The sequence below is a fragment of the Sylvia atricapilla genome, chromosome 8 (assembly GCF_009819655.1).
Source record: "Sylvia atricapilla isolate bSylAtr1 chromosome 8, bSylAtr1.pri, whole genome shotgun sequence".
Lineage (NCBI taxonomy): Eukaryota > Metazoa > Chordata > Aves > Passeriformes > Sylviidae > Sylvia > Sylvia atricapilla.
Genome location: NC_089147.1, coordinates 33,839,782 through 33,863,333, shown reverse-complemented (window position 1 = coordinate 33,863,333; position 23,552 = coordinate 33,839,782). Strand labels below are relative to the sequence as shown.

Below are 23,552 nucleotides of genomic sequence, written 5' to 3'. Positions count from 1 at the left end.
CTTGCTAGTTATATCACACATCCATACCTCATAAATTAAGAGTTACACTTACCGGGAATCCAGGAAAACCTCTTGTTCCAGGCTGTCCCTGGGAAGGATGAAACAGAGACAACAGTTTAGAGGAACTGAAATGACTTTTGATGGATCCTAAGTTCTCTCTATAGAGCCTTTCCTCCTGCCTCTGACCAATTATCCTACAGCTCACTGAAGAGATACCCAATTCCCCTCCAAGAGGAAAATGTCTTGGGAAGGAGGGGAAATATCTCCTCCACACTCCAATTTACACAGGGCCAAGAAAATGCTGGACCAGCTCCAGTTTGGATTGTAAGCAGTTTCCTTGAAGTTTCTACATTAATTAAATGGGTGTCCCTAGCCCATATGTTAGGCTTTTGGAGTATATTCCAGAGGCTGAGCTCATTTTATGGCAATTCTCGCTGCCATAAACCTGAGATGTTTAATGCAGAGTGCTGTTCTGTGCTAGACAAACCTTGCAGGTCACTGATGTCTAAATACAACTATCCTTCTCCTCCTCCTCCTCCCCTCATGTCCCAGCTCATTCATTTTCCTCACAAATAATTCTGGAGATGATTTTTTTCTCTTCTGTTTTTTTGCGAGGGGGTGTGTGTGATTTTTTGTTTTGGGGCTTTTTTGTGGGTTTTGGAGCTTTTTTAATCCTCTGAGAGCTAAGACAAAAAGGAGAGTTAGGCTGTGTGACGAGAGGAACATGAGTACCAGGTTTCCCCCTGCACCCTCCTGGCTAGCTGACTATGGCCACTAGTTTGGGATCAAGTACAGCAAACACCGGCTTGAGATGTGTTTGGCAGCTTCTTCATCCCCCGCTTAAGTACACCAAAAAAAGAGAAAATGTCCTGGCTGTTAATTTTTCATAGTTCTTTGATTTTGGGGGCCTGTGACATCCCAGGTCACAGTTACCGTGCCTTTGGTGGTATCCAGGAAAGATACCACTTCACTTAAGGATTTTGCAGTCTGTTTCCCAAACAAGCAGGAGGCAGGTCAGGAAGCATATGGCCCATTTGGCCCAGACCTCAGCAGATCTTGAAGCATACTCATGTAGACAGAAACAGCCAGATGAGGTAAATCCTGTGCCACGCTTATCAAGTGACCACTATGGTATCTTGCCTACCCTGAATGCAATGCTATGATGCCAAAATTCCCAGCTTCCTTATGAGTTCTCTTATTTGGGGGGAAAAAATGCTTTCTTCGGCAATTTAAGCTACCGTGGCTGGACTGTTGGAATCCCACAGGGGTTTCCTAGGAAAGAGCTGGGCATGATCGGGGTGCATCTCTGCCTTATCTACAGTGATCCCATGTGGTGCTGAGGGAAGGGAAGGGGAAGGAGGGGATGGGCCTCCTGGGCTGTGAGGTTGAGATTTGCCACAGTGCACCAACAACCATCCTTTGGGAGACCTCAGTGCTACACTGATAGGGAAAATCTTCACCTTCAAGTAACATCTCCAGCCACCCTTTGTCTGCAGAGAGACTCAGTGAAGGTTTACCCCTGCAGAGGATGGACCCAAATAGCCTCTTTGCAGGGTTTGAGGGATGCCCCCACCACAAAATCTCTCATGTCGCACTGAAGAATTCTGGTTTTGTATGCAATGCTAGCAGGACCTAATCACATTTGCACTGTTTCTTTAGTTCTGCAAAGTTGAACTTGGTCAGCTTTGCTTTGCAAGATACACACAAAACCACCTGGCCTTGTTGGCCAGTGACCAGAAAGGAAGATAGGCCATAAATTAAAGGATCTGTCCACCACTGGCTTCTGAAAAGGCAAGAAGCAAGAAGAGCCTAGCCAGAATTCATTAATTTTGGTTCCCTGTTGGACATTTCCCTAACAAAAAGTGCTAAAAAAAGAATTAGGGAGAAAAACCTGGAAATGGTGCAATTTGGCTTCCTCTGTAGACTACAGACTGTTGCCTCTTTCTCCTTGGAGGACAGCAGAATGATTTGCACGGTATCACGCCAAGACAACAGTTCAGCAGCGAGCGATTCCAAGAGACTGTTTTTGTTGGGTGACTAGTTTTCCTTGTCTCCTTTTTAAAATGTTGATTGTATGAAGTATGTAATCCTGGGAGCTGCCAAATCATGGAGACCATCTGTTTCTGCCACTATCAGCGCACTGTCCCTCTCTGGCCAGGAGTTAAGCAGCTCTGAGCTCAAGTGAAAACTTTAACCTCCAAACAAAAATCTGGAAACTATTTGTCATCCCACATCTTTCCGAGTGGCCCCTTGGCCAGGGTTTCCATGTTTGTCTTCAGTGCTCAGCCATCCTTTTGACCTATCACCAGCTCCCCAGGAAACTGGATCCTCTTTACAGTAGGCTTTGCAGGGGGAAGCTGTGGACTTAGGCCAGTCCTGGCACCCCAGGGCTTTGACTGGTGTAGGCAAACTCCCATTTCAGATACCATTTGCCATCTAATTCTTCCACCGATTTAAAGATGAAACGTTCTATGCTTTCCCAAACAGCAGCAAAGGCAGCAGCACCAAAGCCAACAAAATTGTCCTGCAGCCCAGACACAATCCTTCAAGAAAACTGTCGCTTTTGCTGGACCCACATGGACAGGAAGTGATGGCTTTTCTCTCCGATTACTATAATTACACTGTTCAGAAGGCTGAGAGCCAGAGCTTGCAAGAAACAGCAAAAGCAACGGGGAACTTACCCTCCAAAATCTGCTGTTTGTGGAGTGGGGTGGTCTTGCTCAGACCCTGGCTTGAGAGACTTGCCAGCACTTCTTCCTTGCCTGGACATGTGGCCAGGGACCATCTGCTAGGCATAAAACACTTGGGGAGACCCATTTGAGTCCTGGGCTTTGGTTCTGTTGCTTCTCAAACTGCAGCATCCCCGGCAGGTGGGCCTGGGAACTGGCAGAGCTGTTTTTTGTTAGAAACACTTGTCATGGGGCTTTTGGAAAGTTAATTGGAAAGCCAGATGTAGCCAAGTGTTCGCACTGCCTAGGTCTCTCTCACTTGACCTCCGCTGCGAAACAAAGGTTGCCAGCAGCCCGTCCTCTCTGCAGGTCAAGGATGGTGCTCTTCACAGGTTAATCAAAATCGGAAGTGCCCACTGGGAGGGAGAGAATCGAATCGCCAGGTCTTTTTTCATGGAAATTCTCTGGTGGAGGCTGTGCAGGGATGAAGTGAAGGGGTCTGGCGGCACTTGTACAAAAGCAGAGGCTTGATGGCTGAACCACAGTGCAAGAAGCACCCAGCATCTAGGGCAAGTAATCACTGTGCCTCTTCATCTTGGTCTTTATTTATGACCCTGTCCTTGCAGAAAGTTTTGTCTGGCTGATTCGTTGCACCTCGTAGAGGGTGCAAAATCCTGCCTTTTCTCAGCCAGATAAGCAGTAACCATGCTGACAAAGAGCTTCCAAGATTCTGGGCACATGACAAAGACCTCTGCACTACCCTTTGTCTTTGTGAGCTCCCCAGTCACTGGCTTAGCTCTGATCGTGCTCTTCAGTAAAATCAGGGGGCTTGTTCCCTGCTGATTAGGCCGAAGGCTGAAATCAGCCAGGCAAAGGGCAAATTTTCTCCAAAAGTGATAGCAGCCGTGTTGCAAAAAGGAAAAATGCTTCATCCTTTTAAAAGCAGGAATTTGGTTTCCTTGCTGGGGGAAGGGTTCCTTATTTGTTCTAGAATATGAGCTATAATTTCATTATATATAGTATATAATAGCAGTATAAAGCCAAGGCTGACTCATCATGGAAACCACATTATACAGGGGTTTTTGCTCTTTCCAGCTGATGCTGAGTCTCAATGCTCCTCCTCTCCTAAGTCTTTCCCAATAACCTGCCCTGTATCAGACAAAAATAGAGAGAAAAGTCACTTACGGGTGGACCACGGGGCCCGATGATAGACATGCCAGCTTCTCCTGGAGCACCCTGCGGAGAGACAAAGCAGATGAAAAGATGTGAGAATAGGAGAGGCAAACACAAATACAACTATATTCCTGTCAGGACTGCGGTTAAATAGGATGCCTGAGGTGTGAGATCTTCAGGGCTTATGGGGCAGCTGCTGGTTTGACCTCCCCTAGCTCCTGTCTGACACTTTGGGAGAAAAGATGTCCTTGAGAGCTGCGCAGATGTGCCAGAAAATGGAAGCTGCACAGCAAGGATCAGTACAAACACATCAAACACTTTCTGACAAAACAGAGGTTCTGCCCCATTGCACGTGTGGAAGATGGCCTGAAACTCTGTTTCCTTCCTGCGAGTTCCAGGAGGATTGTGTCCTGCAGAAGTAAGGAAAAGAGGGATGTGCTGGGCTCCAGGGAAATGGGAGCTGCAGGCAGCTTATTTGGTTGCCTCCAGAAATGCCTTGCTTGCGGACTTAAACTCAGTTGAGATGTGCATGAAAACAAAGCAAAGTGATTGCTGGAAAAGGAAACAGCTGCCTCTCCAAGTCCTAGCCACCCACGGCGTGCGATGGGCAGGACGTGTCACTCCCTTTGGAAACATTGTGTATTCCTAAGAGGCAGCTCCAGAAGTGTCCAGGGCTGAGGAGCTTTGGGATGGAGCATCCCATAAGCCAAGCAGCCTGCAAGAAAGCAAAGCACCCTGCAGAACAAAGCTATGGACTGCCAAAGACTTAGGAATCTCATGGAGGGCTTTAGGGAAGCAGGGGAAATTAGGAGTGATTTTTTTCCCCCCATTGTTTGCTTGTATCTATCTGCTGTCCCTTCATGACAACTTTGGCCTGAAACGAGTGCAAGGACATGCAGAGAAAAAAGCAGAATGGGTTCAGGTGGGAAATTCTGATCTGTTGGATAATGTTGTTTGGCTCCAATGAGCAAACAGTGAACACAAGGATGAAGAATCTCAATCCTACTTTACCCTTCCTTGATGTGTTTTTCTCTCTCTGTTGTTTAGAGGAGCAAATGGGTGTGGTATGGTGAATAGATGACCCTCCTTGTCCGGTAAATATCCATACCTTTCTAAATTTCTACACATTGTTATTCAGTTATTCATGGATCCCAAACACCTCCATTTCCCTGCTCTCACAGGTGGGAGGTACTCACAGCCCTGGGGAAAACATACTAACACTGAAATGCCAAACACCTCAAAACGGGGGCCAGCAGCAGGATGGCTTTGTAAGCCAGCACTTCTTTTTGGGTACAAATTGCAACTCACTGCCTGGCAAACAGTCTGTGAGATGGTGTCCTACAGACTTAAACTGCACAATCAGCTTTCCTCAGGAGGAAGAGATCCCACTGTGTCAGAAATAGGAGCGTGCTGTGCCACTTTTATTCCTTGCTCCCACCTGCACCAGGGATCAGGCTAACCTGGGAGGTAGAGGGGAGCTGCAGGTTTGTTGGGGCAAGCAGAGCTGCCAGAAGGGAGAAAGTCAGTGGTTAAAATCCAGGGAGCCTTGAGGGAAGCCCTGCATGTGCCCACTGGCTCTTATGCTGTTAGTAAATTGTCATAAACAAGAAACACAGCATCTTTGGAGGCTGAGTGGCCTAGAAGGAATTTGGAATATATACTTGCACTGACACGGAAGATGGGGCAGCCCAAGGGTGTGGAAGCCCAAGGCTGGCGGCAGTGGCCATGACTGTGACAGGGGAGTTTGGGCTGGCCCTAGAAGAGGACAGTTTGGGGGTGCTACAGGCTACAAGGAGCTGACTCACCTTCTCTCCGGGTTGCCCTTTTAATCCCTGGGTCAGTGGCAGCCGTCACAGCCACATGCAAGAGGGTGCAGGGAAGAGAGAAAGAAAGGGAGAGAGAGACAAACACAGGCGTCAGCAGCAAAGGCACGCTCTCCCACCCCACAACCCTGGCTATGGGGCTGGGATGAGCAGGGTGGCCTCAGCTCCTGCCATGGCCCTCTTCCCCATCCTCACCATGGGATGCCCGAGCAAGGAGCAGCTCTGAAGTACAGCACTCAGGCAGGCAGGGGATGGCCCCCTTTGCTCAGGGCAGAGTTATTTGGAAGGGGTAGCTGCCAGTGGCAAGCAGGGGTGTGTGTAGGAAACTCAGGATTAGCAAGCCCAGCTGGCGCACGAGGTGGCAGCAGGAGACACCCAAACAGGGGGATGCTGAACCAGAGGAGGACCTGGATAGTGCAGCAGGTGAAATGGAAACACCTCCCCAGCATGTATGTGGCTTCCAGGGCTGGTCACCCTGCTGAGACCAGAGGAAGCCCTCAGGTGTGGGGCTCAGGCAGAGTAGTTTTGCCCAAACTGACAAGGGTTATTCTGAAAGCCACCCTCCCCCATCCCCAAATCCTGAGGGTTAGAAGAGAATGGGAAAGATAAGGCACACAAAAGAGGGTTTGACTTACCGGCCGCCCAGGGATTCCCATTGCACCTTTGTCCCCCTGGCAATTAAGGCAAAAATCAGAGGCAATTGGTAACTTGTCAAAAGCGAGGTTCTGAAACAGCGCTACTGAACTAAGCCACAGCAGCAGCTTCACACTGTGGTACAAATATCCAGAGGTTTTGGGAGGGAGAGAGAGAAAGTTAAAGAGTAAAGTGTGTTTGCGTGTGCCCAAACCTGTCTTTAGGATGTGTGAGCCACCAGTTCATTTGCACATATGACAAACCCACACATCTCACAACAGAAATTACATACAGCAATTTAGGCAGCAAAAGGAGGACAGGAGTCTACAGTCAAACAAAGTACAATCCCTATTTCCAACACTCCATAAAATCCAGGTCCTGGGAACTGGCTTCCTGCAGTGGCCAACTGTCACATTTTTCTCTTTCTTGACCGAAATAATCTGAATGTTGGCTATTTATTTATAGAGTTATCACTTGAAAACGCCATTCTCTTAGATTTGAAAATACTGTCCTGTCCAGAAGCAAGAGAAAAATGTGAGAACACAAGCTGACGCAGGAAAAAGCACATCTGGAAGAAGACATATGAGCAGCTGTTTTCAGTGTCCTCTACCCCTTTGAGATACTTCCCAGTGCATTGTCAGCATGTGAGTGATCCCTAACAGTGGTTTTGGGAATGACTTTGGGTCAGGTGACACTGGACAGAGCCTCATAAACACATGAACATAGGACCAGTGACAATTTTCTTCACTCACTTACCTACAAGGCAGTTGGCTGCCTCTTACAGCTAAACTGTACTATGCAATTAAAAAAAAAAAAACAAAATTACCCCCTCTGCATTCCTGGTCTCCAAAACTGAAGGCTTTGCAGATCTGGAAGATAGCAGCTCATTGCTAAAGGATCTTGATGATTATGGCTTCAGCAGTCTTGTAGCTTTTACTCTATATTTTGCAAAAATGACATGATGATAATCCCTCAGTTCTGTTTCCAGTGATGTTTGGGGTTTTCTTATGTAAAACAGAAGGTTCCTGCCCCTGGCTGACATAAACCTGGTTTTCTGGTTTCTGCAGCTGGAGACACCAGCCTCATTGGTGCCACCTCTTCATGCCTCCCCACGCGTTCAGTCCCAGCGCTTGTGAATATAATCTGAATTCTCTGGAAGGGGAAGGCACTTAGCTCTGTTTGTTCTTCTGGCTGTACACAAAGACTGTGTATCCCAAACTCAAACATTATTGCTTGGGATCAAACCATTCCCTGGTGGAAGTTTAGCCACTGCACTCCGCAGAGCTGGGGAGCTGTTCAGTATGGGGAGGGGGCATTCCTTTCCACACAGCATATGTTGTGATAAATTGAAGAGCCATATACACTTTGCAAAAGTACCCCTTTTAGATGGATGAAACCCTGAAGAGCTGCTTGATTTTAAGTTTTGTTGGGGATATATTATGGGAAAGTGCATTCTTCTAGGGTTTTAGGCGAGTTCTCAGTCCTGCTAATATTTGCCTATCTCTGTGTGCCAGCAGTGAGTGGAGCTCCCAGTGTTGGCATCTGGCCCTGGGATTACTTTGCGGCTGCTGGAAAACATAACGATGAGCTTTTCTCTGCTTTTAGTCCCTTAAATGCTCCTTTCCTCCAGAGCTGAACCCAGGCTGATTTCCCTCGTGGTTTTTGAGGTAAAAACTGAATTTACCTCTTCTATCTCTGCTGTGGCTGGTGCCCAAGCAGGAAGAGCCCAAGGTCAGGGCTGAGCCGTCTCAGGTCTCCCACGAGTACCTGGAGTGGTATATGATGGCTCCGTATCTGGTGTGTGACTGTGCAGAGTTACAGCCCTCCAAGCAACAGCAGCAAAGGGGGAGCTCCCGGCAGGACAGCAAATAAATGCCAGATGTTTATGAGGAAAAGTCGTCTGTGACAAGGAGCCAGGAAAAAGCACTCGTGGGTGGATGATACCGTGTAGGTTGGTTACAAAGTCATGAAAAGCTGCCTGAAGCTCCCACAGCAGAGTTAAAAGAGCACGAAAGGCAACCAGCAGCCTCTGTCCTTAGTTAGGGGAGAGCCAGCAGCACAGTTTACATTTCCTTCACTGGAACCTGCCTGTTATGGCTCGTGCAGTCTCCAGGTGAGCCGCAGCCTGAGGAGCATGGAACCATCACCAGGAAGTCACGCTGCCGTAATTCCAAAACCCACGCTCCTTCCTCAGTCATGACTAACTCAGATGCGGATACTGTTATTACGGATTTTTGCATTTGTCCCAAGGTGACTTGGGCCTTCTAAATCCTGCTGCAACTAGCTAATTCCATCAGCGAGAACACTGCACACTTTGCCTCTTCAACCAGACCTTCCAAGACATCTTCAAAAGTAGTGTTTTCCACACACAGGGTTGTGTGGAAATGAGGATTATGGGTCCATGAGGATTATGCTACCCTTCAAGTTTGGACCTACAAAGCTTCTGTGGTCCCTTCTGTATGGGCCATGTCCTGTTCCATGTCATATTTTTTATGCAAGTCTACTTTCTACCACCTTAGGAATGCTGGTGGCCTCCTGATCGAAGTACTGCCAGACAGAAAGAATGAGGGGATGAAACAGAAATAATGAAGTATTTACCAGGAACCATGGCCTTTCTTTGAGGCCCTGGAACAAAATACACCAAAACAGCAAAAGCTAGCCTCTAACTCTGAAGGGAGGGCTTGATAAAGACATGGAATCACATGGAAGGAAACAGAATGGTTAGAAAAACTCTCCACAGCTCCTTGACAATCAGCTCCGATTGCTTTGGTTTCCTAATCTGCTGCTTGTGAAGTTTTCTCTCCTTTTGGCACAACTCCACCCACAGCTCTCCACATGAGCTCTGAAGGTATCTGCAAGTCCATGGAGAACAAGTTAATTACAGGGCTTTGACTTTCTTCCTTAGTTTCCATCTTCTAAATTTTTTTTTTTTTCATGTATGGAATTGCTGCACTTGCCACAGAAATGTTGCATGATCAGAAATGGGAGAGAAAATGTCCGTGAGAGGATCATTTGCTTCGGATGTGGTGCAGACAGCAAAAGGACTATTGCACAATTTCATCACTTCCTTCCTTCGCCCCTTTTAGTCCCAATCTCATCAAATATCTTACATGACTGCGGGTTGCCCTTGCCTTCATCAAAGCCTTGACTGACTTCAGGAATAAGGGTAGAAGTGTTGGTTGGGCAAGAGAAGAACATGAAGTTCCTTTTTGCTGCTGTGCTGTTGCATATCCATTTCCCTGGCTTTTGTCCTTGTCCTAGACTGCAATCAGGGCTCAGTGCATTTCTAATGAGTATTTCTGCCATCTCCACACTCAAGCCAACACCAGCACTGGGAGCTAAGCCCTGTCACACAGCCTGCTGTCTTTTGCAAGCTGGGAAACAAAAATGGGAGAGAGATGTGGGGTGGTCATTGCTTTGGGGTCACTATCAGAACAATATGTATGACAATCAGCCAGGTAGGAGGCCAGGTTGTTGCTCATAAACCCATTTCCATTTCAATCATAAGAAATATAGAGGGGTGGGGAAGTATTGCCTACAGTGACATATAGGGCTCGCTCAGTCCTTCAGAGGTGAACTTTTGCTCACAGTGACTGAGTCGAATTCGCTCGCCAGCTGATCAGAAATTCAAGTCCTGAATGAGATGAGGGGTCCAAGACAAATTCTACTTTGGCAAAGAACACTCAGTCTGCCCAACTTCCTCTTGTTATTTCCATTGGCTGTAGCATCCTCACAGCCTGTCCTAGAAGGCTGCTTGCAGAGACAGGTTCAGGGGTTGCAAAAAGCCAGGACACAGTAGCATATAATGTCAGCACTTCTCTGGTGGTCCTATATGCTTCTGCCAGGCTTCAATCTCTCATTACAATATTGGGTTTCTAACCCTTATTGCTGCAGAGGAAGCCTGGAGCACGCATCTTCCTCACCCCACAAAGGCACTGACTGCTCTCTAGAACACCCCTCTGCTGATCTAGTGATTTCTCCCTAATTTTTTACAGCAATAATAGAAATGCCAACACCATTAACAAATTTGTGCCCACCTCAACCCTTTAGTGCCAACATCTGGGCTGCCAGGCTGAAGTGGCAGGGACAGCCATGAAGGGACTCCAGTTGCAGCCACCTGCAGAGACATGCTCTCCTCTCAAAAAGCCACAGCTAAGGCTGAAATACCTCCACTTCAGCGGCCAGTCCTGAAAGCCCCTGGGATAAGCTATTGCTGAAGTTTTGTGGGGATCAGGGCTTCCAGCTGTGAAATGCTTTCAGACCTTTTGGCCTAGAAGGTGCAACTTTTTGGAAGATTGCTGTCATTAAATAGGTCTGCGCTCGTATATCTGTGGGAGTTCAGTCTATAGCATTTCAGCTTGATGAAAGGGGAAAGAAAATAGGTTGTGCAGCAACTACTACTCAGAATGTCATCTGCAAACCGTTTAAGACATTTTTGCGTGAACAGACAAAAGATGACTACCGTATGTTTAACTTCTCATGTTCCTTCACAGAAACTCTGAATAGTCCCTCTATTGTACACGAATATAAACCATTTCCTCTGGAAGGACCGTGCTGGAGACAATGCAGCATTTCTTTAAGATGTTGAGAACTATGGATGCATGGCTGCAGTCCTTGCATTGCTGCTTCTGGTTCACTGTGGGTCTCATAATAGCTGCAAGAAAATCTCTGCAATAACCTAGCTATTTTCCTGAAGCCTAAATTGTCTGCGCTGAGGTTTTACATTAGCTAACATTTGAAAAGGAAGCTGTCAACACAATTTTTCCTCTGAAATTGATAGTCGTGCAGCTATACTTGAAGGCCCAGCAGTTCAGCCAGCCAGGGTAAGTAGCAGGGAAAAATCCCTCCAGCTCAGCTCCTGCCATGTGTTTGTGATCCATCTTTCCCTTTTCTGCAAACAAATCTCATTCAGCACATGGCACCCCATGCATGTGAAGCGCATACAGGCAGTTCCCCCAGAGGCTGCGGGGCCAACTGGTAACACACAGATCTCTGCACCACGGGGATCTGCCATCTTCTCATCCCTGCACTCCCTCCAGCTCCCCCTCGGAGGCTGAGCTGGAGCCAAGAGCAATCCCACCCCACTCCAGTCCTGAGCTCCCGCAGTACTTGCTGTTTGGGATGGCCCAGGCTGCCAGGACTGCAAAGGTGGCTACCACACCAGACACCACAGACAGGAAGCTGCAAGTTCATGCCCCACAGACCCTGTGCCAACAGCTTCTAAAACTGTAGAGGTTTGGTACTTACAGGTGGACCTGAAAGAGAGAAGAAAAATAAACAATAATTAATTTTTTTACGCAATAAATCCTAATAAGAAGAGCTAGAAAAAAACATTGCACCATCTTTTGGGCTTAATCCTCAGGCTGTTCCCATTTGCTGATGCACTTTCACCAACTCCCTTCTTGTCAATTAAGATATCCCCACAATTAGCAGCTGTTAATAACCACTGTTAGTGCAGAGCAGCCTCTGACAGCCCTGTCAGAGCCCTGTGTTGGGAATGCCGTGTAAGTCAGGCTCTTGATACTGTTAAACACGATTTTCGTCCTCCATCACGCAAAAGAGTGGGGAACTTGTTGTTTATATCACTCCTCTTCACATCCTGCCCACCCCCGGGGGCTCAGAAGGTTGAATTTGAGGAGGCAAGAGCCCCTTGGCTGCTAAAATTCCTACCCATTTCCTACCCACTAACCCTAATTTTGCAAAGGTGTAAAATGGTTAATGAGGAAACTAGAGCTATTAAAGACATCAGGTACCTTTTCTCTTTAATACAAGCAAATTTCCTCCTTTTCTTCTGCCTCTGATCCCAAAGAAGCCAATCTGTCCTCTTGGAAGAAATTCCCTCAAATCCTTTGGGTTTCTTTTATTTTGGAAATCTTTTTTGGAACCTACCAGTGTGGAGCACTGCATCTCCCTCACACAGAATTGTTGTACCATATATATCAGGGCTTAAACAGCACATTTCTTTCATCAGTTCCCAGAAAATTCCTCAAAATCCTGACAGATATTGTGTGTGTGTAAAGAAACCCCTGGACTCACTATTTTGTGGTTTCCTCTCTGTGGGAGAAGCAAGACACACCATACAACTGTCAGGGGTTCCTACATTTTCCATACTTTATAGACATTCTGTTTTCTTTTTTTTTTTTTTTTCTTCACACACAGTGCCAAGAAGTAAGGCTAAGCAGTAAAACAGGCGAGCTGACAGATAACAGGCAGCAACCTCCTCTTCGCATGGGAGACGGATGTCACAGTGAGCACCTGCGGAATACGCCGTCATCCTGAAAATGCCCCTGGCTGAAAGTCCACAAAAGAAACTAGAGACTTTGGATGAACAAATGTTTTCCACATTGGAAGCCTCTCACTTAGCATGACTCTCTCATACCAGGTTTAGTGACCTGAAACTGCCCTGTCAAATTGCCACTATTAGACAGAGCCTTCATTGTGGTTGATCAGAAGAGGTTATCTCTAGAAAGCAACTTTTGCTTAAAACACAGAAAATAATAACCACCTTCACGATGGCTGACACAGCTTAAGTCAACACTCACAGCTGGAAAGCTCAACAACTCAAAACAACTCCAATCAAATTTAGGACAGCAGCTCAGGGCCAACCCAGATTTGGTTGGCCTGGCAATCGCCCACCACTGGTGTTGATGCTGAGGTCACTGTCCTACTTGGTATACCAAATCCAAGACACAAAAGGGCTTCTCATCAGACAGTTCACTTAGGAGAGCAAGGTCAGACTGATGCCGGAATCCTAATTTATGCCAGACTGGGAGAAAAGAAAGAAAAAACAAAAAGAGAGTTTTCTGAGTCTGGCTTGGATGACATTAAAGTTCTGTGAGAGAACTGTTTTGGATAGATTTTGTTTCAGACTGAGTGCCCTGTCACAAGGTCAATGCTTACAGCTTGCCAATACACGGACTTTATTTCCATTAGCAACACTACAGACCCTTAATAACCCACCTACCTGTCTGTGTGGACTTGGGGCACTGAACTGTTGAGCTAATATTAAAATAAAAACTTAAGAGCGTGCAAACCCTGAGCCATCCCTGCCCTTCCAGCCCTAACACAACCAGTCAGCAGCACAGCCTGTAATGGTATTGCCATACCACTGAGAGCAAACATAAGCTCATTTGCCGCAGAAGCTCCATGCACAGAGCAGAGTAAATCAGCAATGCCAGCAGCTCTGGGCCACACACCCCACACAGATCAAAGGCAGGAGGAATAGTGAAGGCCCATCTCTGTTACTTGCCCCCAATAAAATTAATGGCTATGTGAAGGGGACTGCACAGTCTTGTGTAAACAATCATCAGAGAGCTGCAGGGACACAGTCTTGGCTGCAATAAGTCAATCGGGAGAGACCAGCCAGGGACTGGGCTTTAAATGCCGGCATCATCCGTCTGGCCCAGGAGAAAGCAAAGCCCTCAGACAGAGTCATTTCCAAAAGCCACCTCATCTTGCATGGGCTGGAGGAGGAGAAGGAGGAGGAAAGATGTCCTAAAGACAGCAGGAAGAGGGGAGGTGCTGCTGGATAAGCTGTTGCAAAGCATAGGGGGTTTTACGAAGCAAAATAAAGCTTCAGCAAAATGCTTTGGTCGTATTCTGTTACAGTGATAAATGGCAAGGCGAAGCAGAAGTTCTCAAGTGGCTTGGTCCTTAATACAAGCAGTAAATTAATGCACATTAGAGGAAAGAGTGGGTAAAAGAGGATGGAGATTCTTGAGCCTCTACTCTCAACAGCTCCAAGCATTGGCAGTGCAGTGAGCTCAGCCCTGTCCAAAGCCCTGGCAGAGCGGCTCTGGCCCAGACAGGGATGCTGACAACCCTGCAAGCCAAGGGACCAAACCCACAAATTGACCAGGCTGTGTGGGACCCTCTACAAAAGCCACCTGAACTGCAACAGAGTCACCACATCATCACTGTATGCAGTCCCCATGTCCCTTACAAGCCCAGCCAGTTTGGAGCAACCATGTGGAAACCAGCCCTCATGTGGGCCAGGTCTTGGCGGTGAACTCCAAAGAGCTTCACAAACAACCAGGAACCAACAATCTTGAGAGCCACGAGTACAAATCACACCTATTGAGGGTTTGTCCTCTCCGTACAGCAGGCTCTTTTGGGACGAGAAAGAGGTGGTGCTGCATAGGAGATGAGCTTAGATCCCCTTTCCATATAAACAGTCAACATAGAATGTACGAGTCAACAGAGATGCGATAAAAGCCTCTGTGAACGTTTCCAAGCCCATTCCACAGAGAAGCCCAGCCAGGCAGACAGACCCAGAGCTTCCAGCTCACCAAATTCCTCAGCTTTGCACAGACAGAGAACCCATGCTTGTAATTAGCACCTCCAGACCCTGTGCGTTTTGAACCTGATCTTGCTGGGACCAGAGCGATGCCGGTGCTGGCATGCAGGCTGCAGCACGACCGTCCGCCCACGACGGGCTGCTCAGGAAGCACATCTCCGTGCCGGCGCCTCGCTGGAAGGCACTGGAGGGCTGTAAGTGACTGGAAGTGCTGTTTATCCAGCTGCGAGGCTTGTGGAGCAGCAGGGGATGGAGGAGGGGACGGACAAAATGTGTCAGGAGTGGACGAGTGGGAGGAAGCAGTGGTCTCCTGCAAAGAGAAGACCTCCAGAGTACCTTTGAAACTGAACATTGAGAAAACAAAGAATTCTTGTAGGGGTACCCAAGGTCTCTCCAAACATATGGCCTCTGGAAATTAGCACCATCTGCATTGTCCCTTCTCAGCTGCTCTGGTTTTTACGCGGACAGAAAACTTCCTTAAAGAAGCTCTGCCTTTCCGTAGCCCAAGTGAGCAAGTGAGCAGCCACCTAAGGGTAGGTCCACCTTATTGCATGCAGAAAGACCACACCTGTGGTGAACAAGGCCATGCCACAGAGCCCTCTGCTCACTTGATCTTCATCATGGCCTCTTCAACCAGTGATTGACCCATACAGAATTGCAATGACTCCTTTTCTCTCACCCACTAATAGAGATAAAATGCACTCTCCTCCTCTCTGGCCTCAGAAAAGGAATTACTTAGTTTTGCAAGCAGGTCAAATTTATCCTAATCTGGAAAGTCTCATGTTCCATCAGATGTTAAAAGCTGGACATAGAGGAGCAGATTTGGTGAGAGGCCTTCTGCTGATGACAGAGATATTGTTCACATTGAGACGGCAGTGCTCTCTGGACCAAGAGAATCATTGAAATGATCCCATCCACTTACAGGCATTTCCTGAAGTCTGGAAAAGTGTCCATTCTCAAAAGGTTCCCAAATGCTGTTGCTTTTTTTTTTTTTTCTCTCTCTCTAATTTCTTGGATTCAGGCAGTACAGTGTCTGCAATGTGCATTTCTTCCAGCCTGCTCCAAAAGCTCACATACAAGGGGGTTTTTTTGCTCTTGTGTAGCATACATAAGACAAGGAGGAGAGAGAGGGATCACAAAGATATTACTGTTGCTTACTTGGGTCATCCTCACTGCACACTCCAGCAGCAGGGAAGATGTAAACATGTAATCCATCCCTGTGAGGAAATCCAGCCTTTTCACAGACCCAGAAGCCAGCCTTAGGGAGTTAGAGAGATACAGTTACTTCCTGACATTCAGGACTTTGTTAATTGATAAAAAGATAGCTGTGGCCAGGAAATTAGTTATGAAATGCTGATTAAAATGTCAGCGGCCTGAGCATGACCTTACCCAGGGTGACATGGAACCCCTAATTCATGGTTCCATGGGCATTCAATGCAGACTGACCTCACTTTGGAGCAGGCATACCCCAGCTGGGTGCATGGAGCACAAACAATGGGTTTGGCCTACTTTAAACACTGCCCATGTAGCAGTTTTCACACACCAGATCCAGAGTACTCATATTCTTCTAGAGCCAACTTCCCTAACTCCATCAGGGGACGAATGATACAAGGGGAGGCAGAGGGAACATTAACTCAGAGAACTTCAAATGAAAAGGCAAAAATGCCACGTGCCTTGCCATAATTCATTATTATTAGCTGTAGGTGGAATTAAAGACAAAAGATCTTGAAAATAATGAGAAAAATTTTAAGCACTGACTACCTAAAGCACAACCTCCAGTAATTTTGCTTCAGGTTTTGTCAGCAGTGGTAGACAATCCGTGTGGATAACTCACTCCAGAGAGCAGAAAGCCCTTGCAAAAGGCCAGGCTCCTCTATCTCTAAAATATTCCTTTCTTGGCCACAGCCTTGCAGAGTGGCAAGAGGTTCTTCAAAGGATTGCAGAAATGTTGGACAGTGGACAGTGAAAGGACCATCAGGATTTCACTGCCAAAAGATCTGACCAACGCTAAGCTGAGGCACCGGCTTATGCTAGTTATTCAAGCTCACGCCCAAAATCAAACCCATGACATCACCAAGACTTGACAGTTAATATCAGCAGCTGTTAAGGATAAAAGTCAGTGCTCAGGCACTCTGAGCATCCCAGTGCACCACCGCCACCAGCCCAAGGCAAGCAGAAGGCCACAAGCACAGCACGAAAAAAAAGTCCAAAGGATGCTATGATTGAAGTAGTCACTAAGGTGAAGCCTCACAGAAAAATCAACATGATTAAACATTAATCTCAAAAATAAAAGAAGAGGTCTGATAGTGGAGTTTAATCAGAGATTCCAAGTGCATCTCCAAACATCTCTGCTTGCTTCAAAACAAGGACATCAGGAGGCTGTCAGCCTCCAGAGCCAGAAGAATCTGATAAGGGTTAGGTGGGGCCTTTGGCATAACCACAGCCAGCCTGTTAGGCAAATTAAAGTGCTCAAACATAGACAAGCAGAAATATTCTGACAAACACTTGGGAGAGCCCCTTGCAAAAACAAAGGGCAGGAAAAGGTCGAGAGCAGATGACCCACACAGTGCTGGCTGCACCCAGGACAAATAGAGCACCTCTGGCACTGCCAGGGGAGAGATGATGGGATGGCCAGCGCTGGGCAGCACAATGCTCGTGTTCAGCAGGCATCCATGGGTCAGCAAGCTCTTCCCAGGCAGCAAATAATCGCATTTGTTCCTGCCATGCTGGAGCACTTAGCACCACAGAAAGCAGAGAAATCTGGCCTGGGAAGGACTCCCAGAGTCAGCTCACCCAGTGGGTTTTCATGCTTGAAGGCCCCCCCCAGGTTTTCCAGTAGTGGTATGGACCCCTGGATGGTAAATGGAAACCTTATGGTGGCAAGCTCATTCCACTCCACGACCTTCTGCTAAAGAGGCAGTGTGCCCCCAGGCTCCAGCAAACCACCAGCCCCAAACCACTGTTCTTGACTATCCCCTTTTCTCTTCCCCTTCTGCCTCCCCTGAGCAAACCAAACAAAGATTAAAGGATTCCTGTGAAATGAGAGTGACATGAAACTGAGGAGGGAACATCTTCAAAGCAACCAAAAGAATAAGAATTCTGTACCTAGCCTATTTGGGCAAATATTTCTCTAACCTGTTGCTGTCCTCTGGGGATAGCAATACCACATGCTTCTCTAGTGATCCAGACCAGGCAATACCCAAGCCCTGATTCATATTTATTATCTTTCTTAGAGACTACCCAAAATTTCCAGTGTTGTTGTTTAAGTCAGTCAGTGACCTCTGATGCACAGCAAATTCAAAGAAGAGATTTTTTTATTCCTCTCCTTTTTGTGGTTACTTCATATTTGAAGTCTGCTGTCCTGTTCCTCAGTCTTCTCTTGTCTTTAGACTAAACAAAACCTAATTCTTCCAGTCTCTCCGCAGAGGCCATGTTTTCTGGACCTCTGGTTGTTCTCATTGCTCCCCCTCAGTGGCCTTCTTGTCTCTTGAAATATAATTCTCAAACAGCAACCACCTCTTCAGCTCACTGTATGAGTCAATGGCAGATAACTTGATGAAGGCAGAAGACATGGTGTCTATTTACCTTATCCACAGGGTCTTACGCACAGAGGGAAAACGAGTTTCTCCCTGCCACCACCTCTGTCTTGCCCTTAGTTCTGACATGTCACTCGCTCTCCATGAGCCCTCAAAGGCTCTTTTCTTTAAGAAGCTGATGTCTTTGCTGTCAGGTGTGACTGGCATTCGTGTTCCAGTGAGGAGGAAGGTCTCCTCCTCACACACGAGGCACAACCTCAGCCTTTTCTTGGTGTCCCTGACAGTCCCACCCTAGCCTCTTAGATTTTCATCTTGCTCCCCCATTTGCTTAGCCATTGCTTACCCTTACAGCTTTTCTTCCCTCCTGTCTTGAATGTCACTGTGCCGAGGACTTCATGATTTTCTTTAGCTGATCTCTTTCTATAGCTCCTTTGCTCTGGGACAACTTCAGCTTGTGCCCTCAACAGTTTTTCTGTCAAGCTGCTAAGTTTTATCAACTTCTTCCGCAGGTCCTGCACTCCATGGGCGCTACCCCACCAATTCCCCAACTCCTTCTGTGTTTTAGAAATCCACCTCAAACACCTGAGCACCTGAAGCACCTCACAACTCTTAGTCTGAAGATGCACATGTCAATTCAATAAGGTACCACTCCAACAAACCTCAACCTTTGGCACATGTTTGATAATCTCTCTGGAAAATTCACCCTACATCCCCTAACACATCCTCTTCCATGCCAGGAATAAGAAGGTGGCATTTGAAAGCTCTGGAGAGATCCAAACCAGTTGGAAAATTGCAGCTGGTTGTTCAAGAGGAGTCTCTCATTTTTGCACAGAGGAGCTGGCCGCTTCTTCAGCACTCGGCCAAGCCCTGCACAAGCCCTATTCCTCAGAGAGCTGCAGAATTCAGAAGGAACCACAAGGAAAAAATGGCCGTAGTAAATCATAGCTGGGTACAGCGAAAAAACCAAAATCCATGGCATTTTTACTTCCTGTTGAAAATTACAATCTCTCTCATAATGTGGTTGCCTGGGAAAAGTAGAAAGTTGGACCTTACTATAACTAATAATTATTTGAATAAATTCTCTGCTCATGCACTCCAAATGCAAACAGCACACTCTATTCACTTGACAAATTGCATAATTCATTTTACCCCTATATAGTTTTTGCTATTTTTGCAAAAATTGTAAAACCAGCTGATTTTAATAACTAGTGCACTTACTTTTTTCTCCCCCCTAATTTTTGTTATTCTTCTCTCTTTTTCATCTGCTAGCTCTTTTCTTCTTCCTTCCTCCTTCCAAAATACTTTGCAACTTTTATAACAGCAAATTCTGTCACCTACCCAGGGACAAACAAAAGACCATTGTGTTCAATTTATCTTTTAATAGACTCCTTCCTCAAATACCTCAAGGACTGCCAGTACTGTCTTCCAGACCCTGTCTCACACCCTTTTGAGTTATGAAAATGTTTGGGAGGGTCTTTCCTTTAGCCCAGACATTTTTCCACCCCAGATGATTGATAGCTCCCAGTTACCACTAATTACCCTATCAGCAGTTGGACATGAGCCTAGCCACAGTGCTCTTCCTCCAGAGGCCAGCAATGCATCCCTGTCGCTCGTTATCCTCTCCTTCAAGGATGGAACAAACTGACTAATTAGAGACACCATAAATTCTTCCTTCAGGCTCTTCCTGATGTGTCGCCTTGTTTCCAAACAGAGCATGTGGAAGAGAGTGGGGGTCATGCTAGTCCTTTCAAAAGGAAAAATGCGATGGGGTTTATGAGCCTAAGTGGGTTTGCTCAGCATGTTTTATGGAGCAGAAGAGCAGAGTATTCATTCAGCCAACTCTAGCTGATGCTTTTTAGCACATCTCATGCTGGAGATGTTGGCTTGGCTTGGCTGCCCCATGCCCAGTGGGAGCCGGGCTGGGGCTGCACGCACATATGGAGACAACCTGCGCTGGCTTACAGGCATAAAGGACTCAAGGCTTCCCTTACCTAGAATGAACTGAGCGTGCAGATCCCTTCCCTGCTGCCTCCAGTGCCAACACCAGATGCACAGCACACACTATGGTGAGAGCCATCGAAGTGGAAAGGCAAAGAAGCAACCACTCCAACCAACTGGTGCCTCCTGCTGAGCCTGGTCTGGAAGGCACCTGTATTCTCTTGTCTCCCCAACATGGCAGATTTGACTCAGTAAGTCTGCTAAATTTTATCAGGACCTCCATTTTGTTTGAGAAGGCAAAATTTTTTCTTATTTAGGCATACAGGTGGTTATTTTTTAAGGTAATGAGAGATCCCATTATAATCTCAAAAAGAAAAGAGAACACAATGAAAATGCACAAGAAATACTTTCCCTTCTCCCCAGAGCAGAGAAAAAATAACTTGGAAGAAAACCAAGCAAGTTTAGACATCAGTTACTCTGAAGCTCTTCCTCCCAGACAAAAGGAAAGGCCCTGAGGGCACGAGGGGGAAAGGGCACTATATTTAGAGAGGAGTTTCTCCAAAGTACATGGGCCATGTGGTACACCTGGTTAAAAAAGGCTGAGGCTCCTCAGCCACTGCTAAAGAGGCAAATTCTATCAAAACAGGAAGCCCTCACTGTTCTAGAAAAGAAGAGAGCAGAGGAGGAATGAGAACCATGGTGTGCAACAGTTTGCTGCATGGGAAAGGCACGTAGAAAAACCCATGTGGAGGAGGGAGGAATGGCTGAATGCATGCCAAACCATGTGGGGCTGGGAATAGCGCATGCCCCACACCAGCCCTTGAGCCAAGAGTCACATGTTTGTAGCTTCCCTTTCTAAAGGGCCTGAGAGCCACTTCCCAACACCGTCCCAAGAAACTCCTGGACCCTGCCTATTAAGACACAGTTTAGTGCAATATCAGAGCATGGGGATCTATCCAGGAAGGCTTTGGAATTCAGAGACAGAAATATTCACAACCACACCTGATAACCTCCATCTCCACCTGCTTCCCCAGAAAAGAAGCATTTTCTATAATCACTCGGGTCATCCATAAGCAAGAGATCACCACATACATGAACTGGGAGTAAACTAAAAAACACGAGGCTACACCTTTCAGAAGAAACCTCAACTTTCTTGAACCCTCTCCTCTCCTGTTTTTAAGCCCACATTAAATCACACTGCACAGGGTATGGCAAAGAGCTTCACAATACCACAGCTTCTCCCTGAGTTTCAAAGGGGTCAGAGCCAGGTACACTGCTCCCTGTTGAGCAGAGAGCTGACACATGGCTCCCTTGCTGTGGCCAAGGTGGTGTCAAAGACCTGTAAGCTCTGTGGGTACTTTTGGGGTTTCAACCCCTCTTTCAGGTGTGTGGCACTTATATGTTGTAGGGTCTAAGGAGAAGCTAATCTGTAGGCAAGGATTACCATTTTGGGAAACATAACTGCTCCATCTTTGCTACCAAAATCACTCTAATAAGAAGCTAATATTTAAAACCTAAACAAAAAAAAAAAAAAAACAACAAAAAAAAAAAAAAAAAAAAAAAGTATTAAAAAATTCCTAGTCCATTGTGTTCTTCAGCTCCGTTAGGGACAAGGCCAACACACAACTCCCAGCAGCTGCAGTTGCCTCCAGCAACATCTCCTCCCTTGGACAGCAGTGGCAGATGACAGAGGAGAAGGACAAGAAAAGAGCCGCCACCAGGATCTGGCTGCATCCACCCAGTGCCACATTCCAGGACCAGGTTCAGCCTTTGGAAGAGCCCTCCCAAAAGGTCCTCTACCTGCTGGTGGTTGAGGTTGAGCCGCCCTGCAAGGGTAGCCTGGTGTGGATGGGACAGCTGGGTGGTCCCCAGCGAGGCGGACACACTGCCCAGAGCAACACCAAATCATAATAAACAAGTCCGCCGCACAAAGCTATGTCAGTTCAGATTCCAGTTCAGCTGATATAATCTTCATTTTCTCTTTGAAAGAAAGGGAAAAAATAAAATGGAAAAGCAAAAAGCAAACAAAAAAAACCAAAAAAAACGGACAACCTAAGGGAGAGGAATGAGGCAAGCGATGGATTGATACTGCCCGTGTGTGCCTCAGCTCCCCATGTGCTGTTAATCAGCTGCCCCCACCCTGGGGAATGTGCTGATTTAATTACCGCCTGCCTGCACAGCCTGGCTGCGATGCTGCTCGCCCAAGACATTGCATGAGGAAGAAATAGACATTGAGTCTCAGCAGCCAGGCTAGAACAGGATGGACAAGCAGAACAGGAATCATCCCAGCCCAGGTTTGGGGAGTGAAGGGTTGAATTGGTCCAATTCAGGGAGCACGTGCAAGCAGGCTGTCACCCAATCCCATATGTGCAAGAGGTAGATGGCATCAAAGGGCACATCACTGCCCCACCAGAGCCGTGGGCACTGCAGAGAGGATGGATGCATCAGGGTGTCACCTTTACTCTATCTGAAACACAACCTTATTTTGAGGGGAAAACCGAAGACGCACAATGGGCAGCGAGAGGGTTTCCAGGTTGGAAAGGGAGAAATAGCCACATGCAATAAAGTGAAGATGTCCAGTTACCAGGTGTCATGTCACAGCCCACTGTTCTCACCAGGTGCATGGCACAGACCCCACACGTGAGCACATCTCTCCAACCCTGCTGACTGTCATGCTGCTGGCATTCTGCAATGTTAATCTGGGATGTTTGATCATCACTCTAATGCAAACAAATATTTCCCAGGGCTTCTGCTTCACAATGCATCTATAATGTCAAAGAGGCCATACACAGAAGGACACAGACCTGGTACAGCTCCTGGAAGAGGAGAGCTGCATCAAGTACATCCACCCTAAAAATGACTCACTGGACAGTCACTTTGGAGGGGCTTCAGCACAAGATGTAGGTAGCTGCTCTCCCACCTGGGGGACAGCCGGAAGGTTTAATAATTAATGGCCGTATGCTCGCCTGCGAAGGCTGGCGCAAAAAGCATTGCTGTGTCTCCAACAGCTGCCAGCGATGGGAAACTCATTGGAGTGTGTGTTCGGAGGGGAAGAAGGTTAAGATGATTAACTGGTGCTAACAAGTTTAGGATGTGGAAGAAGTATTTTCTTGGACGTCCATCAAAGAGAGGATTGAATGTTCCCCGGCGGAGGGAGGGCGGTATATGTTTAACAGATGAGGTTTCTGCCTCCCGAGGCCCGCCCAGCCCCACATGATGCAACCTCTGCCTTTTAAAGGCTGACTCTGCCCCTCTACCATCAGCGTACCTGCAGCCCCAGCCTGGCACAAGGGCTGAAAGGCGATCCGGGGGAAGGAAAGCTGCTCCTCCCCTCTTCCTGTTGATCTGCGTCCTGGGACACCCTCGGGCGCCGGCAGATCGGCCTGGCCCTTGGTCCCCACAGGGCAAAGGTGTAGGCAGATGCCCAGAAAAGCCAACCAGGGATCAGGTATCACCACCCCAAAAGCAGAAACCTTGGAGAGGA

The 23,552-nt window shown here is 47.2% G+C and overlaps 1 protein-coding gene across 2 annotated transcripts in view; it reads right to left on the bottom strand.

Annotated features, from left to right (window-relative positions):
* COL13A1 (collagen type XIII alpha 1 chain) overlaps window positions 1–6,330 on the bottom strand; it is a 56,155-nt gene extending 49,825 nt beyond the window's left edge. For both annotated transcript variants that reach the window (XM_066324354.1, XM_066324353.1), the window contains exons 1-3: window positions 6,301–6,330; window positions 3,855–3,905; window positions 53–88 (exon numbers count right to left, since the gene is read on the bottom strand). In XM_066324354.1, coding sequence (XP_066180451.1) covers window positions 53–88; window positions 3,855–3,905; window positions 6,301–6,321 — 108 coding nt within the window. In that variant the 5' untranslated portion in view covers window positions 6,322–6,330. The remainder of the gene's footprint in view (window positions 1–52; window positions 89–3,854; window positions 3,906–6,300) is intronic.
* Between the last annotated feature and the right edge of the window lie 17,222 nt (window positions 6,331–23,552).